Here is a 16010-nt window from a genome sequence, read left to right on the forward strand (position 1 = left end):
CAAATATTTCTAATTATAGGAAATTAAGACTTATTTCAGGTCACGTTCAAGGGTTTTTTTAGGTTTTCTGAAAACTGAGAAATCTGACTTGCACTGACATGTAGCTTTACAAATCACTCCTACCTATTGCAACAAATACCCTGGTAAATTCAAAGCCATTTAACTAACGGTCACAGGCTTTAAAATATTCTCTTCTATGATGCCACATGCAAAAAAGAAATTTTTGTGGGACAGTACACACTTAGTGCCTAGAGGAAACAAAGGAAAAACAGACTTGCAGAAGTAAAAGCTGAATCCAAATGGGGAAGATGGCACTGTCCAGCTTAGAAAGAAGAATCCTTCAGTGGATTCTAAACAGGGAAGGGAAAACATGCTGCGATGAAGATGAACAAAAAGACAGATATTTAAAGCATTCCAATAGTCTGAGAATTAGCCAGTGTGAGTACTATCATCCTCCTGAAATCTAAATGTCAGCAGAGCAACTACTTCCACAAACCACACTGAGCTGCTGGGGATACCCAAAAGTCCCTCACTGGTGGTGTGTTTTATCTGTAAAGCTTGGATGTAATGTTACTATGGTGATTTTAGTATGGTGTTTTAAAAGGGGATTATATGCTTAATTTTAACAAGGTTGAGAGCAGAGCGTGTGTGAGAAATAGCATTAGAACTGACAATTAAAATTATGGAACAGGGGGAAAAAACACGTTTCATGAGCAGCAGGGAGAAGCTTGTTTATTAAACAACTCGGACAAGCTGGTGAGTTCCTCCAGAGGAAACCTAGAGGGTCTTGTGACCTAGAGAAACCAAACCTTGCTGACAGGTCCTGCTCAAGTTCAGTGCCAATTTTTCACAAGGAAGGATAAACTTCCTCACATAAAAAGTGTTCTTCCTAAAATTTTAGTATTAACCCTTCAGATTCACTGCTCTGCTTTCAAATGGGTAGAAGGTCTATTTAGAGGCTCACAGGATGGAAGCAGCATAAACCTCATCTCTAACGGGGCAGACACAAGTTATGGCTGGAGGAAGGGGAGAGAAGAGGAATGACTTCCATAAAATCCCCCCCAGCACCTACACCTGCCTAGCAGAGTCCTGGCAGGGAGCAGGACCAAGGAGCAGCTCTGCACCCCTGCAGCTGGAGAAGAGCCTCTGCCTCATTCCACCCCCACTACAGCAGCCAACTCCTGGGCCACTGCCTGAAGGAATGGCCAACCATCCCTGGGGTTCTGACCAGGGCCACAGCACATCAGGAGAATCAGTGTAAAAGGAATGGAGTGCCTGTGCCACTGAGAGCCAGGACCTTCAGAGCCACCACTGCCTCTTTTTACACCCAGAAGAGAAGGAGCACAAGCATCTCCTTCAGCTGCCACAGAGCCTGGGCTGTGCTCTGCCTCCTGCAGTGTGGGAAGTCCACTCTCCATCTGAACTATTAGGTGTGTTCTGGGTGACAATGTCTCCTTTTCACTCAAACTGGCTGGCTTGCAGTCTTTCAGTGACAGTCTGTGATAGTCAGACAAACAAGTGGATCCAGAAATGGGAATCACTTTTCATTATGTTCTCATTTGCACCCCATATGGGTTTTCAGTGTTCTAGCTTTCAAAATGTTATATTGCTGAGGAAAACCAAAAACAACAAAACAAACAAAACCCCTAGGTACAATAAATCCACACAGAGAAAGCATAACTATTTCTAGTAGAAACAAATACATGAAAAAAATGTATGACTATTTCCCTGCTTCCACCCCTTAGCAAATTAAAAGGATGAGCAGTAAAACAGGGATTCCAAATTCTAAAATGAGAAAAAGACTTGCAGCAGTTAAATCACAGTAAAGGTCAATTCCCTCAACCCAAACCATTCTGTGTCTCAGCTGATGAAGACAAGTCATTCTGATCAGTTAAGTGATGCTCAGAGATGAGATGAGCACTGGTGCAGCCTTTCAAAATTTCAATGGTTGTTCTTTTCACAAAACCATAAAGAACAACTCACAGTAAATGCAAAACTAAAGAAGTTCTACAGCTTCCTAAATTACAGGAAGTATATGTTCTCACATCTTCTCACATTCACTTCACAATTTCTCCCCCAAAATCAGATGTAAACCTTAAGTAGCTGTCAAGTAAAGCAGCAGCATTCCAGCAACATCAAGAGGCCTTCAAATGGAGAGCATTTCATTAATTGTTCCACCCAAATTTTGGCACTTAAGAAATAAAATGCACAAGCAGACAAAGCTTTGATATTAATATGCATATTTGACAATTCCTACCCAAGCATTTTCCATCCAAGCATTGTGCAGAAGTAAAACAAAACACCCTCAGAGTACTCCCACCGAACAACTCCAACTTTTAAAACTTCTTTTTGTTTCATGGTGCCTGTAAAAACCCCAGGAAAAAGTGATTCTGAGACTATAATTTGCACTCAGGTGCTGTAAGTCCCAGTCACACAGACAGAACACTATGAATGGTATGGCTTTTATTTTCTACAGGGGTTTTATTGACAAGCTTATTTTCTTGTAAAGTTTGAAAAGCTAACAATACCTGTCCACATAGAAGGGGAAACAAAACTTGGTCAGAGTCTGTAGAACTTCCTGTAGAGAGAGAGAGAGAAAAAAAAGATAATTTATACATCTATGGGGACCAATAAATCTAATATTAACCACATCACACAATTTCACAAGTTTGCCCTGAAGAAATAAAAGACAGATGAAGAAATATGGGTTTTATCAATTACATGGAAGTAGTACCAGGCAGTCAATCATGTGAAATAATAAACATGATCAAACTTCATTAAAAATGAAAAATTAATCAAGATTCACACATGGGCAGGCAGCAGGAGCCATCCAGCAATTCTCCAAAGAGGAGGAGGAGGTTGGGTTGTTGAGTGTTAACACCTCTCTGGGGACAGTCCCTTCCCTGACCATATGGATCGGAGTGAATAACACCAAACCACATGGGCCTGGCCTGGCAGGACCATTCTGCTGGCACAGCTTTTGACTGTTACCTAGGAACAGAGGTCTGGGGGATTAGAGAATACTTCCTAACATCAGCAAGATAAACAACAAAAGATGAAGCCAATAGGTCTCATAGCAGGAATGTTTAATGTTGCCTACTGCTATGAGAAAGGAAATCTCAGAGTTAAAAGACTGATTAAAATAATGTGTATTAAAACTGATATGGATTGTTTAACCTACCAACCATTTTCTAGAAGTTGCAAAACAGCACCACAAACACAAAAGCGTTTAAGCATGGGAGCAAAGAAAAGGATGAATATGAAAAGTGAAAACATGATCAGCAGATAAATTAATAATTTTCAACATTAAACAAGTACAGTCACTAAAGAGGCAAAACCAGAAACATGTTAGTCCCAAAACAGTTGTGTTCACAGACAAAAGCAAACCATTAGACCTTCAAAATTTGAATTCTGTAACCCACAAGACACCAGAAAGTTCTCTCAGTTTACAGATCTTTCCTACAGCCAATTCATTGCTCATTCTCCTTCACACTTCAATATTTCAGGTCCTGAAGTGCAAATTCTATTTCTGTTTTCAGAACCCTGAACAAACAACAAACCCTCTGATAAAATCAACACTTTTCTGACCAATAGCAATAAATTATCATCAATAACTAAAGAGATGCTTCTTGCTTCATTTATTTCTAAGCCAAATGCCATCATTCCCAAATAAACTCCATCAATCTAATAACCTCTCCAGTGAAGCACAAAACATATTGACTCCCTTGCAGGAACATGCTCCTCCTGCATAATTCAAACAAGCACAGCCCATCCTGAGCCGTGGTTTCAGGCTCAACTGCTCACACTCTTCTTTGGAGGTTTCTTGACAACTAAAATGTGGCAAGTTCTGAGGATTTCAGGCAAAAACAGATATGGAAACTTTGACTTCTTGACAGTTTACTGATAGATTATTTAACATCCTCCTGTTTTTAGAGAACAAGAAAGGATCTACTGAAGAATGCCATGTAGAGCAAAGACGTCTCCTCCTTTGAATTGCAGCAGGAAACTTGGAAAGGAGCTATGTAGATTGCAGAGTAAACTCTGCAGAAATCTCTATCTTGATACAAAATAATGCCTTGATAGTAAAGGTCTCATTAATATGATCGGGTTGCCCCTGAGCAAAATCTCACTGACTTTCACAAGCTGAACAACTCCAATTGCTCAGGCACACAAACTGCATCTGGACAAATTTTAACTACTACACAGTGGTCCTTTGCCACAACTGAAATCTTACAGTGCAAAATGTCAGCAAACAAACAAACAAACAAAACCCACAAAAGAATTCTAAAACTGTGAAATTATTATATCAGCAAAACAAAGTGCCTGTATCTTTATTTGCTTTATCAATACACACTGTCCTCAAAACAGTGACTTTAGCTATTTTTTCAGAAACAAAATCATATTAGAAGACAAAGCCATCAGTCTCTTCAAAATGGCAGAATATATTCTCTCCATTATTTTGATGACTTGAATAATTCCTGTAACTGCAAGTAAAACCATTCCCATAATAAAACATTCAGCATCTCATCAGCTTTGTGTCACTGGAGAAGTGCATTACTAAGAACTTAGTCTGCACTTGTTCCTTGATATTTACAGCTTCCTAAACACAGCAAAGGAAATGTTCATGTAAACAGGGCATACATTGGTACTGTACTGCTCTAAACTGCCTTCTCTTTTAAAGAAGGATTTTACAGTGATATTTTGCAGTGTCATTGCACATAATTTGCCATTCATTATGCACCAATTCTTATCTGCCTCAATTCACAACCAAAAAAGCTGAGACTAGCACAGGTTAACTGCAGACTTATTTTTCAATGGTAACTAATAAAATAATATAAATACCATATGTAGAATTAGTTTTTAATTAGGAAAACTGCTGATCCTTTGCATGTAAGAAAAACAGTTGCTGGAGAGCTATCCCATTTTTTGCTCAAGTTGCAAGCTCATTACTCTAAATATAATGCTGCTTTTTTTAAAAGTCTTTAAATACTCTTCAGTTTGAAAGATAAGCAATACCTACATCATTCATATGCAACATTCTATCCAACCTCTATAGGTTATTGCTTATGACCTAGAAAATTCTTCATTTTTTTATGATTTCAAACAAAACAAAACCTACAATTGTTCCATGTCAATATCTTATAAGCTTTTTATTTTTTAAACCCAACATGAAGCACAGAGGAAGTTTCAATAGTCTGTTTTCTTGTTTTATTCCCTTACGGCTATTTTCCTAAAGAAAAACCTGCATAAACGCCTGTAAAGCAAAAGCCCCTAAAAAGAGGAGCAGAACCCCCCAGCAATCCAGGACAGGCAGCTGATCAACGGAAATTACCCAGGAGCTGCTGCCGGGGTCTCCAGGGGACCACACGCCAGTTTTCTGGATCAATCCCCAAGTTTATATTTTCACAAATCTTTTTACATGCAGTTTGATTTTTAACATTTTAATGAGCAAAAAGTGCATCCCCAGCAGCCAGGCAGCAGAGCTGAAGTGCAGGGCATGAACCGTGTCCCGGGGGATGCGGCGCAGCCGCGGCACCGGGGGCTGCGGCACAGGCACCACCTGGCTCCCCGTCCCAAGGTTCCAACTCTTTTCATAATCAAAACACTGCTGACATTATAAACCCCACATGGGTTTTCTAAAATCCTTCCCAATCAATAAAGCCAGTACATAACTTATCGGAGACAACACAGAGCTCATTGATTAAGTTTGGTTTCAGTAGCAAAGTTTTCAAAATAAATGAGGCAGGAACACCGCGCTCGGCCCTTTTGTGTCACAGCCACTCTGAAGGTGAGGCAGGCTCTGCAAGGCTTTCCTACACAGGCAGGACAGACTCGGAAAGCAGGCTGGGAAATGCACACAATACACACCGGGCTCGTGTCCCAAACCATCTCTCTATTGCAACCAAACAGTAAAGAAAGCTCAACAATGCTGAAAAAATGTGCACATTCACTTGTGAATTTAATATGCAAGCTGTAGCTGAAGTCTTTTTTATTTTTAAACCCTTCACCGTATGCTCCCACTTCCAAATCAACAGAACAACTTCAGATTCTCTTAAATACAGTGGGTTGCTTCACTTCTGCTCAAATGAACATCACTAACAAATATCCCACGTGCGGCTGCAATTAAATAAAACTGCACTGATAAATGATGTGCAAATGGCTGGGCTAGAGAAGGGTCTGCTGCAAAGTAGCTGCTCCTAGAAAGATGCACGAGACACCAGAGATGCAAAGGGGAACAAGAAATGTAGGGAGAAGTGGGACAGAAAAGAAATTAAAATACCAGGAGATCTGTGGAAAATGCTGAATGGTTAAGGTATGATACTCAGATAGGAATGGGAGTCAGAGCAGGGTAACAACACACCACACAAACCAACAGGCTGGGAACCTGTAATGGATAAACTGAGGAAAATCTAGATGAAATTGGAAGGACCACCCAGAGTAGAGACTGGACCTTCAGCTGAGGATCCTGGAGGGGAGGTGGAAAGGAGGGAACCCAAAACCCCACAAGTACATGTTACAAGAGAACAGAGCATGGCCAGTGAGAGGAGTTTTCCATGGAGAAGAGATGATGAAAAAGGTGGATTGCTGTTTCATTTCCTTGCCCTTACACCTGAGGCAAAGTACAGCTGAGGCTGCTGCAAATGAAACTCCACACAGAGAGGGTGGAAAACCCTTTTCACCTTACCCAGCCTGAAAGGCCACCTGAACCCAGCAAAGCAGCATGAAATGCTCCCTCTGCCATGGAGGGCCACCAAGAGACTTCCAAGAACAACAGACTGAGGAAGGATGGAGGAGGAACTGGAGAACAGGGAGGGCCCAGAAGAGAAATGCATCCAGCCTGATGGGCTCAGGGTGTGTGAGCACAGGGAACAGCATCTCCATAGGCCAGTGGGCAACTACTGGTGACTTTATTACTCCTCAGAAGTAATAGGCATCGAATTTAAACATTACAGAAATGTTAACTTAGCATTAAAAAGTGCTAAGAGCTTAACTGAAGCAAAATATTATCCAATTAAACTTGGGTTGTCCGTTAATCTCTCCTATACCCACAGAATTGTAAACTGCTCTTATATTTAATTCATCTATTTGGATAATTTTAAGCTAACGATTAATTAAATGATCCACTGCAAGGGAGTAACAGGTTTAAGAATTCAAAAAAGCAAACAATTACCTTAAACCCAAAATTTCTCTAAGTTCTAAAGGTTTTTCTAGTTTTGAGAAAACTGGTACAACACAGATTCTTTTTGAAAAATCATTGCTTGTTTAAAATATTTATGTCAATTTCATATTGCATTGATTTTGCAATAAAATCTTTTTATGCCTTATATCCTTACTGAACATTACTGAATTTTGTAAAGTACTAAATGTTTTATGCAATTATTTTCATCAGTTCTTTTAAAGACTGTTCTACACCCAAAAAATCTGGACATAATGTGCTTAATAAAATTACTTTAAATTGCCTGAATTTAGTTTTATGCCTACTTTTCTAATTCTACTGGTATTCCAACACCAGTATAGCATGAGATTATCCATTTGTTCTATGTTCCAGAAACCCACCAGCTCTTTCTGAGCAATTCTAAAGCTTGAATTAGGTGAGGGTTTTTCTCCCAAAGCCGCCCGTCCCTATCTGAGAGACAGCAGGGGAACAGGGCCATACAAAATAACAGCATTTCATTGAAGGGCCATACAAAATAACAGCATTTCATTGAAGGTAACTGATTGCTCTCAGGAAAACACTGTTTTAAACAAACAAACAAACAAAAAACCCCAGCATGCATATCCACAATCCTGGAAATAGGAAGAGCAGGAGATAAATAACATTTCCTAAGCATATTGAGGCCTGCTAGCATTTAAATATTTTAAACGTACAAAATATGTGCACAGATGGGCAACTTTTCTCCTTGCATTACTAAAAACATATTTCAAGATAAAGCTCAAAATCCCTGAATTTTTTAAACCTAATTGTGACTCTGTTTCTTAGAATTCACACCCCAAGGCCAAAGCTTTCCTGCCACCAGTCCTTCAAATCTGATTTGGACATTACACGGGAGGAGGCTCCAAGCCTCCCTGAGGTCTCACTCCTTTTACAACACACGCAAAACCAGCAGATAATGGGCCTATGCTGAATTCCGGGCTCTGCTCAGCTCCTCCTGGGACACAGGCCTAGCAGATGTGATAAAAACTGTGTCAGAGAAGTAGCTCTAGTTTTTGCCTTAATGACAACTTCAACCTCTCAACTCATGGAACAAAAGAACAGGAACGACTATTACTTTTCTCCAGTAGAAAAAAAATCTGAAAGTAAAACTGAGCTAAATATTTAAGCGGTTTTTCAAAGAGATCTCCTCAACAAATTTCTTTAAAACTCCTTCAGTAAAAGCAGAGATTTAGTTTCATTTTAAGAGAAATAGATTTTTAGCTACAAAAAAATCTACAGGTATTGTTGTACTGTTGAATAATTGTTCCAGCCTTAAATCAAAAATAACTGAAAAATTATACTAACAGGCATAAAAAAAATCAGGTCCAATTATGTGCATAAACAGTGATCAATTGGTAAAGGTAAGAAGTGCCAATAGCAGAGAGCTGGAACACTGAGTCAATTAAATGTATTTTAAACATTTAATTACTAAAACCGAGGAGTATTTTCACTTGCAGATTTAGCAGAAATGAGGTGAGAACTATTAGCTGTGAAAAGATAATCACATCCTGCTCAGCCCCCTAAGAAAGTTGCCCAGGTACACTGCACTGAAACCAAAGCTTTAAATCTATCCTTGGGTTAGCATTTGTTAAATATTATAATTCTGGCTTAAGATGAGTGGCCTTTTCAGCCGTGGTCTCCATTGGTCTATTCAGCTCCGAGCACATACCCACTTAATCAGCAATCATTGTTCTCTGAGGCAGGACTTTGTTGTCAAGACAAGCACTGAAACCTTTAAAATATTTCAGAACTGGCATAAGAAAAAAGTGATCTTTGTCAAACAAGGACAAATTTATGCAAATCTTTTATAAACATTCACAAACATTTATTTAGCTTTTGAAATGTTGGCCTCATTTGAGAGCATGAAAATGAGGGGGAAGTAGGAAGATGCAAAGGACAGCTTAGAGGCTGGCACACTACATAAATATTCAGAAGGAAGATTATAGGATTCATGTTAGGCTGTCTTAGGTTTCTCCAAAGTCCACATAGAATACCGAAGAACAAAACTAACGAGAAGTAGAGCAGATGTTAGACAATGCACCAGCCCTCTTTTCCACACTCACTTGGCTATACTTCGATGCTTTCATTTTTTCTTTCAATATGGTCAGGTCATTCAAGGATTCTCCTATAGACTCTGTATTGTGGCTACAGCGCTATAAGCTGGACCTCTGTCAGCTTTCCAAAAGTTCCTGATGAAAAGGCATTATGCAAATTGTACCTCTCTTACTCTCTTTTCAGGAAAAAAAGCCTCCAGTATGCAGTCATTGGAGTATTGGAAGTCCCAGCCTTCATTTCTGTATGGTTGTGTTTGCCTTAGGGCCATGCTGCTTGTTTTGACAGTGGATCCCCCCAGATAGTTGGGATTAGTCGAGCTTGTTTAGATAAACTTGAAATCAAGGCCTTCTCTAGGTAGACAGCTAGATGTAGCTACTGAGTTTCCAGCTGCCTTCTGCTTTCATCCCAAAACAACTGCAGATTCACAGCAGAGATCACAGCCACAGGCTATGTCACATACATAAGTACAAAATTAAAGGCTGCTAAAAGAAGCCTTTGTACGTCTTAGTGCTAAAATAAGGAATCTGTACTGCATAGTTTAAACAAATTATTGAAGAAGCACCAATAAAGGTCTGCAGCAGAGAGTTAACAAGATGTGTGTGAAAGAAATGCTCTGTTTACATAACTGGGCAGGATCAGGCTTTGCTAATCACCACTGCCCCATCCACTGTGCAGCCTCCCCAAAATACAAGGCAAGGAAATACTTGGAAGCACTGTCTGCTACAGCACCCGAAAAAGAGCTCTGTTTGTCAAATACAAACTTTATCATCACAGGAGACTACTGTGGCAGCACTGTTCCAATTAGATTTTCAGTCATATACACAACCAGATTTGGTCTTTGCTATACTCAGATAAAGCAAGCCACAGGAATTCATTCTCACAAATATAATATGTTAAAAGAGAAGAGCCAGAGCTCCAAACAGAAATTAAAACCTACAATCAAAACCCACCCATGTAACTATGTTACACCTTTAGAAATCTGCACTTAGTTCAGTCCCAACAGGAGATTCATTTTTCATAAGGTAGGAAAAAACCCACAGTTACGACTTTTTTAAAGATTATAATCTATTCTAGCTGGGTGCAAATTTTCATATACACTTCTGCCACATCCAGGCACAACATATGGTAAACAGAATTAAAGGAAAAATTAATCCCTAAGATGTTATCAACAAACAGCCAGAAAAAAAAGGAAAAAAAAGAGAGAAAAACAAGCAAACCATTTAGTTCAACAAATAGTAAATATCATTAAAAATCAACTCCCATCTCTTGCTCAAGAAAAAGGATGTGCAGAAACTTGCAATGTTCAAACACTTTAAAGCCAAGAGCAGAATTTTGTGTCTAAGAGGACAAGGTGAAGATTGGCCACCAACCTCTGCCTCTGTGCACAGGAGGTCTCTGAAATCACATTTCTGCCATTTCCGTATTAGAGAAATTCTACCATCTCCCACTGCAAAACTTAGTAATTTCATTGAAAAGGTCTTATATGGTCAAGCATTAAAAACTGTGAGAGATGAACACTGGACTTCAATTTCTTCCTGCATGGTTACCAAAGGGAATCCTGAATCCCCTTTGTCATTTCATACCAAAAATCCCCATCAGTGACAGCCTCAGCAGAAATAAGCTACGGACTGGGAATCCAAACCAACAACCGAGCAAACAGCTAATTGCTGACGAGTACTGAGGAAACCTGTCCCATCAGTGCCGGTGGACTTAGAAGAAAACAGAGTAACACTTCAAAAGTTGTTACCTGAAAAGGAAATCTCACTGCTAAGGATGCAGCTGTCACAGCACTATCAAGTACCAGCAGCTGGTAGAGCCCCTGGATTTGCCTTCTCACAGGTGTCCAATAGCTGTGCCCAAGATGCTCCTCTCTGCTGAGGAACGTGTTGAAGTTGCCACTAACAAAGTTGTTTAACACCTCCCTCACCCAGGCAGTATCTGCCTGCTGCAGGGAGAAGTGTAACACAACTGAACAATCATCCCAAAGGGGGCAACAGCTGACCAACTTTGAAACTTCCCAAGGCCCTGTTTCTCAGGCTCGTGTTCCCGTCACACCGGTTTGAGAATTCCCTAAAGAACAAAGATTTAAATGGTGAGTATGATAAGGACACTCTTGCCCACAGGGCAAGAAGAACTTCTCCAACATATTTTGCAGAGATGAGAAGGAGTGAGTGATCACTTCAGAAAACTGAAGGTTGTAAGAGGATAAAGCTTTTTAAATAGATCAGCATTTCTACAACTTTCAGATTTTCAAATACGAGAATATGTTAGGGAGAATTGTGGTCAAAACCTGAGAGCTATAAAAACATTCATTAGTCCTGGAAAGCGGTTGTTGAAGAAAGGAGAGCTGATATGATCAAAGATGACCAAACTCAGAATCTGAAATTTTCCAAGTGCAAAGCAAAGAACTTTGGACTTCCTTGGTTTAACAAAGGTCATGTCCAGCTTGTCCCTGTGACATGCCACCAGTTCCATGCTGCTGTCCAGACACACGTGAAGGACTGAGTGTGTGAATACCAACGAGTGTCATCCATCATCACCAAAAACTCTTCTTTGCAAGGGACAGCACTTCCCAGCTCCTGCCCATGCAAACACCACCACCAGAAGGAGAAAGGAAGAGCTTTACATGCAGGGAGATGAGCTGGCTGTACTTTAATATGCCCAAACCCCCACTGGCAGGACCTTGAATGTTATTTCATATTCTTCTTAAACAAAACAAAGATGCTTTCTACATGTCACAAGTCTCTAAACAATAATTTTGAAATAGTTTATGAATCAATCAATAGCACCAGTATAAAACTGAATGGTCCAGGAGTCTGGTACAAGACAACTTCCAAAAGCATCTCCCATTTTAAAGAAACCAAACTTTACCTGCAGTGAATATTTTATACCTTTATCAATAAATTTAAACAAAAGTGATAATGATTACTCACTCTAGGCTTGATCCCACAACCTCTACTCACACAAGCAGTCCCACAGGATTTTAATATCACCACCTCCTGTTTGCAGGACAGATTTTAAATTATTCATATATTCACAGATTTTTAAGACCAGAAGGGACCATTATGATCATCTAGTCTGACCTCTTGTATAACAAAGGCCATACGATTGTAGCCAGTAATGTTTGCACTCGCTGAATCGTCTGTAGTAAAATCAAATTGTGTTTAGCAAACTTCCAATATCTATTCAAATTTTTCATGAAAGAGAACTGAGATGGTTTAGAAAGTGGCTTGGACATACTTCCTCATAGTTGAACCCAACTATTCCTCTATTTCTATTTAAAATTCTTCTGACTTCTGGACACTGGCTTTTGGTGTGGTTTTCACAGACAGACTCCAGAGTCCAATACTACCTCAGGTACTCTCATGCCAAAATAAGTAACCTCCTGAGCTCCTTCAAAACATTAATTGCCAGTTAATTACTATTTGTTTTCTGCACTTTTACCACCCTGCCCTGCACCATGAGACACAGATATCGTAAGTGAAAAGATAGTCAATTAATGCTATCAATGATGCACAAACAGGAAAACAAACATTTCCACCTCAGCTCTTTCCCAGATAGGATCATGTGCCGCAGCTACTTCAACCAGAAGCTCAAAGACAAAAAACATCAGAACCATTTTTCTACATTTTCTAAATTACTAACTCCTCAGCCTTCCCCACCCAACTTCATCTGCTCCCAAAAGGACAGCTCTTAATTTAAATTACTCTTAAGATAGGTTTTATCATAATGTGTACGCAACCTGTAAGGTAAAAAGTTTATCCTCAGATTATGTGCAATTCAGAAATATTTAACTGGATCATAATCATCCCAATCATCCCTGTTCAAGCAGCTCAGTCCCTTAGTGCACACAGACTTTCCAAGACAGGGAGTTTATGCTCCATTAGTGGCCAGCACTGTGTAACAACTCTCCAATCACACAACTCTCAATGACACAAAGAAAGTGCTTTTCATTTTTCCCTGTGTGCAATGTTTGCACAATGCTCACAGACTCTGTACAAGAAAGGCCATTAGTTTCTATATAAAGACTGCCATAAAGTTTTATAGTTTATCTATAAATGTATAAAGATTGTTGGTTTCGTTATAAACTCTGTTTCAATGCCAGTGGAAAGAAAAATTACCAGCAGAATAGAAGTAGCAATCTGCATAAGTACCAGCTTGCAAGCACGCATACCTCAGTCATTCCTGGAGTAATTAACTGAACATACAATAGTTCATCAAATTACAGACAAGCCATCATACCACTGAGAGCAGCTCACAAACAGCACTTCTCCTTCCCTTTTCAGATGAGCTATAAAGATTAAAACAGTCAGGAACCAAATGATGCACTACTTGAAATAAAGAAGTATTTTTAAATTTACTGCATTTTCCAAGGTTGTGTAATTCCTCCTATACCTTCCATTGATTGTTTTACTACTTCCTGTTTCTATATATTTATACAACTGTTTGCTGTATTGTTTCTGATAGAAGTTTGTATCTTTGCTGCAAACTTCCTTGTCTTTAACCCAGAAGAGCTGTTAATCTTGCGATTAATCTTCAAAACAATGGACAGCCAAAATTCACGTGGTGACCTGCCATGGATGGTATTTACAATATCCCAACAGCACAGGATTCCACCTAAAAGACATTAACTTAATTACTAACTTTTTATTAGGAACCCAAATCAGAAAATACAGTGATACAGAAGGACTTTTCCAGTTTTTGAAAGGGTACTTCTATCTACAGTGACTGCATTTTCTAAAGAAAAACTAAGAGTTCTCATCTGGTTTAAATTCTGAGGTCATTCTGAAAATCCAGCACTGGGAAACTGTTGCTTATAATACCAACAATTACTGATTTCATTCTAGGTAAAACCACAAACACATACATATACATTTTGTTCTTAAAAACTATTATAAAACAACCCAACAAGTTAAAGCAGTCTCATATTTGAAAATGTATCTCAAGACTACTCCAGTGTCTCTCCTGCCATTCAAAAAAGTCTCATTTTACCCATTTCAAGAGGCCTGGAGCAATCATTAGCATTTTCTCCCCTTGGTAAGGCTCCTCAGTTACCTTGTCTATGACATTTTCTATAAAATATTCCCTTATACAGTTATTTAACAGATTTAAACCGTAGATGTCATTGTGGTCTGAACATGTCAAAGACAACTTGAGGGAAAAAATCAGGACACGCAGAATTCACTTTGTCAGTAATTACAATCAAAATTCCTGCAATGTGGCTAGCCTGCTCATTACTTCCTGACTTTGTATCAAATCCCTTATTTACATTTCAGATTACATTCTTCATGAAACAGTAAGATCTATCAGAGCTGAGAGGACTGAAATAATGAGGGAGAAATATTTTAATAAAACGTGTTGGGTCTGCATTACTTCCGTGTCAGAAAGAAAGGTTTCTTCTGTAGCCATGGATCATTTATTCTGTCTCTAAATGAGAAGCAAAAGATGAAACTGATGAACTTTTACTGCCCATTTGTCTTTAGCAGACAATTAAGACAGAAGATCAAAATGGATTATCATACCACGCAGACAACTGGCCCAACAGTAATACATCTCCGGGACCACAGATTTGTAACTCTCTTTTATCCCTCCCCTTTCTTCTTACTCCTTTTTCCTCTCTAAAGGCAATGCTGGCTTTGTGGCTCAAGGGGAGCCAAAAGGCTGGTCATCATTATTCAGTCACAGATGTCAATCTAACCTCCCTTTTTTCTCAGTTTCTAAAGCAGTGAGGCACAATAATTTGTGACAGATTCTTTTACTGTAAGGTACAAAGAACACACAGAATAAAACATCTAGCAGCAGCGAGGGTCTCTGATCAGATGTGCTGGTACATGGGAAATACAGTGTATGTAAAAACAAGCACTGAGAGTTTAGATGAATAAAAAAAACTTGAGGTGTTTTTCCTTTTTTTTTTTCCTTACTAATAAGTGCTTTACCTTGTGTTGATTTAACTCAAATATTCCTTCTGGATTAAATCATAAATGTTTGATTGCTAGAAACAATTTTTGCCTGCACTAACATGCAGATCATCTCTCTCCTTTGCATTCAGAATACACACAGAAAAATCAAGGGGTTTTTACCATGGATCTTCCTCTGCAGTGACTTGGCACTTCTACATTTTTTTATTCTTCCAAAGAATAATAAACCAGAAGTTTTAAGAAATAAAGCTAACTTGACTGATTTGCAACTTCTGTATTTTCAGAGCTCTAAATCAATAAGGACAAACATGGATGTAGCTTTTCCTCTCTGGCTTACTTAAATGTTTAGATTTTTCAAATCTAAATCTGTCAGGTCTGGACATGTTCTCCTCTTTAAGAACATCGAACTACCAGGATCAGAAAATATTCCTTCTGTGCATCAACAGGAAAAACATCTTTGAAATCAACTCAAATCTGAGAAGTTCAGCCTCGTTTCTTTTGCTTTCCCTGTAAGTTCACATGTGCAAAATATCTGACAAAGTAAAACCCCACCCCAAAACCACACAAACACAGCTCTGTGTTTTTAGGGGGTCTGACATCAGCGATTGGAAATTCTGACTAGAACTGGGTGAACATCTTACGAATTTTTATGAGCTTCTGGCTCCTCTGAGTTTCATTCAGTCTTGCATATTCATAGCAATATAATACAAGTCTAACCATTTCCAGCAGAAGAAAGGGGATCATTAGGAATTTTATAAAGTCAATTATATTACAAGACTCTCCTGTAACACTCTGATCCTGGACACAATTGTCTATCCCAGCTCTGAAGGACCATCCGTTCA

At 39.1% G+C, this 16010-nt stretch overlaps 1 protein-coding gene across 4 annotated transcripts in view; it reads right to left on the bottom strand.

Moving 5' to 3' along the window:
- DENND1A (DENN domain containing 1A) overlaps positions 1 to 16010 on the bottom strand; it is a 151917-nt gene that overhangs the window by 105112 nt on the left and 30795 nt on the right. For all 4 annotated transcript variants that reach the window (XM_021543691.2, XM_021543690.2, XM_077787932.1 and 1 more), the window contains exon 4: positions 2529 to 2578. In XM_021543691.2, coding sequence (XP_021399366.2) covers positions 2529 to 2578 — 50 coding nt within the window. The remainder of the gene's footprint in view (positions 1 to 2528; positions 2579 to 16010) is intronic.

This window comes from Lonchura striata, chromosome 22 (assembly GCF_046129695.1).
Source record: "Lonchura striata isolate bLonStr1 chromosome 22, bLonStr1.mat, whole genome shotgun sequence".
Taxonomy (NCBI): Eukaryota; Metazoa; Chordata; class Aves; order Passeriformes; family Estrildidae; genus Lonchura; species Lonchura striata.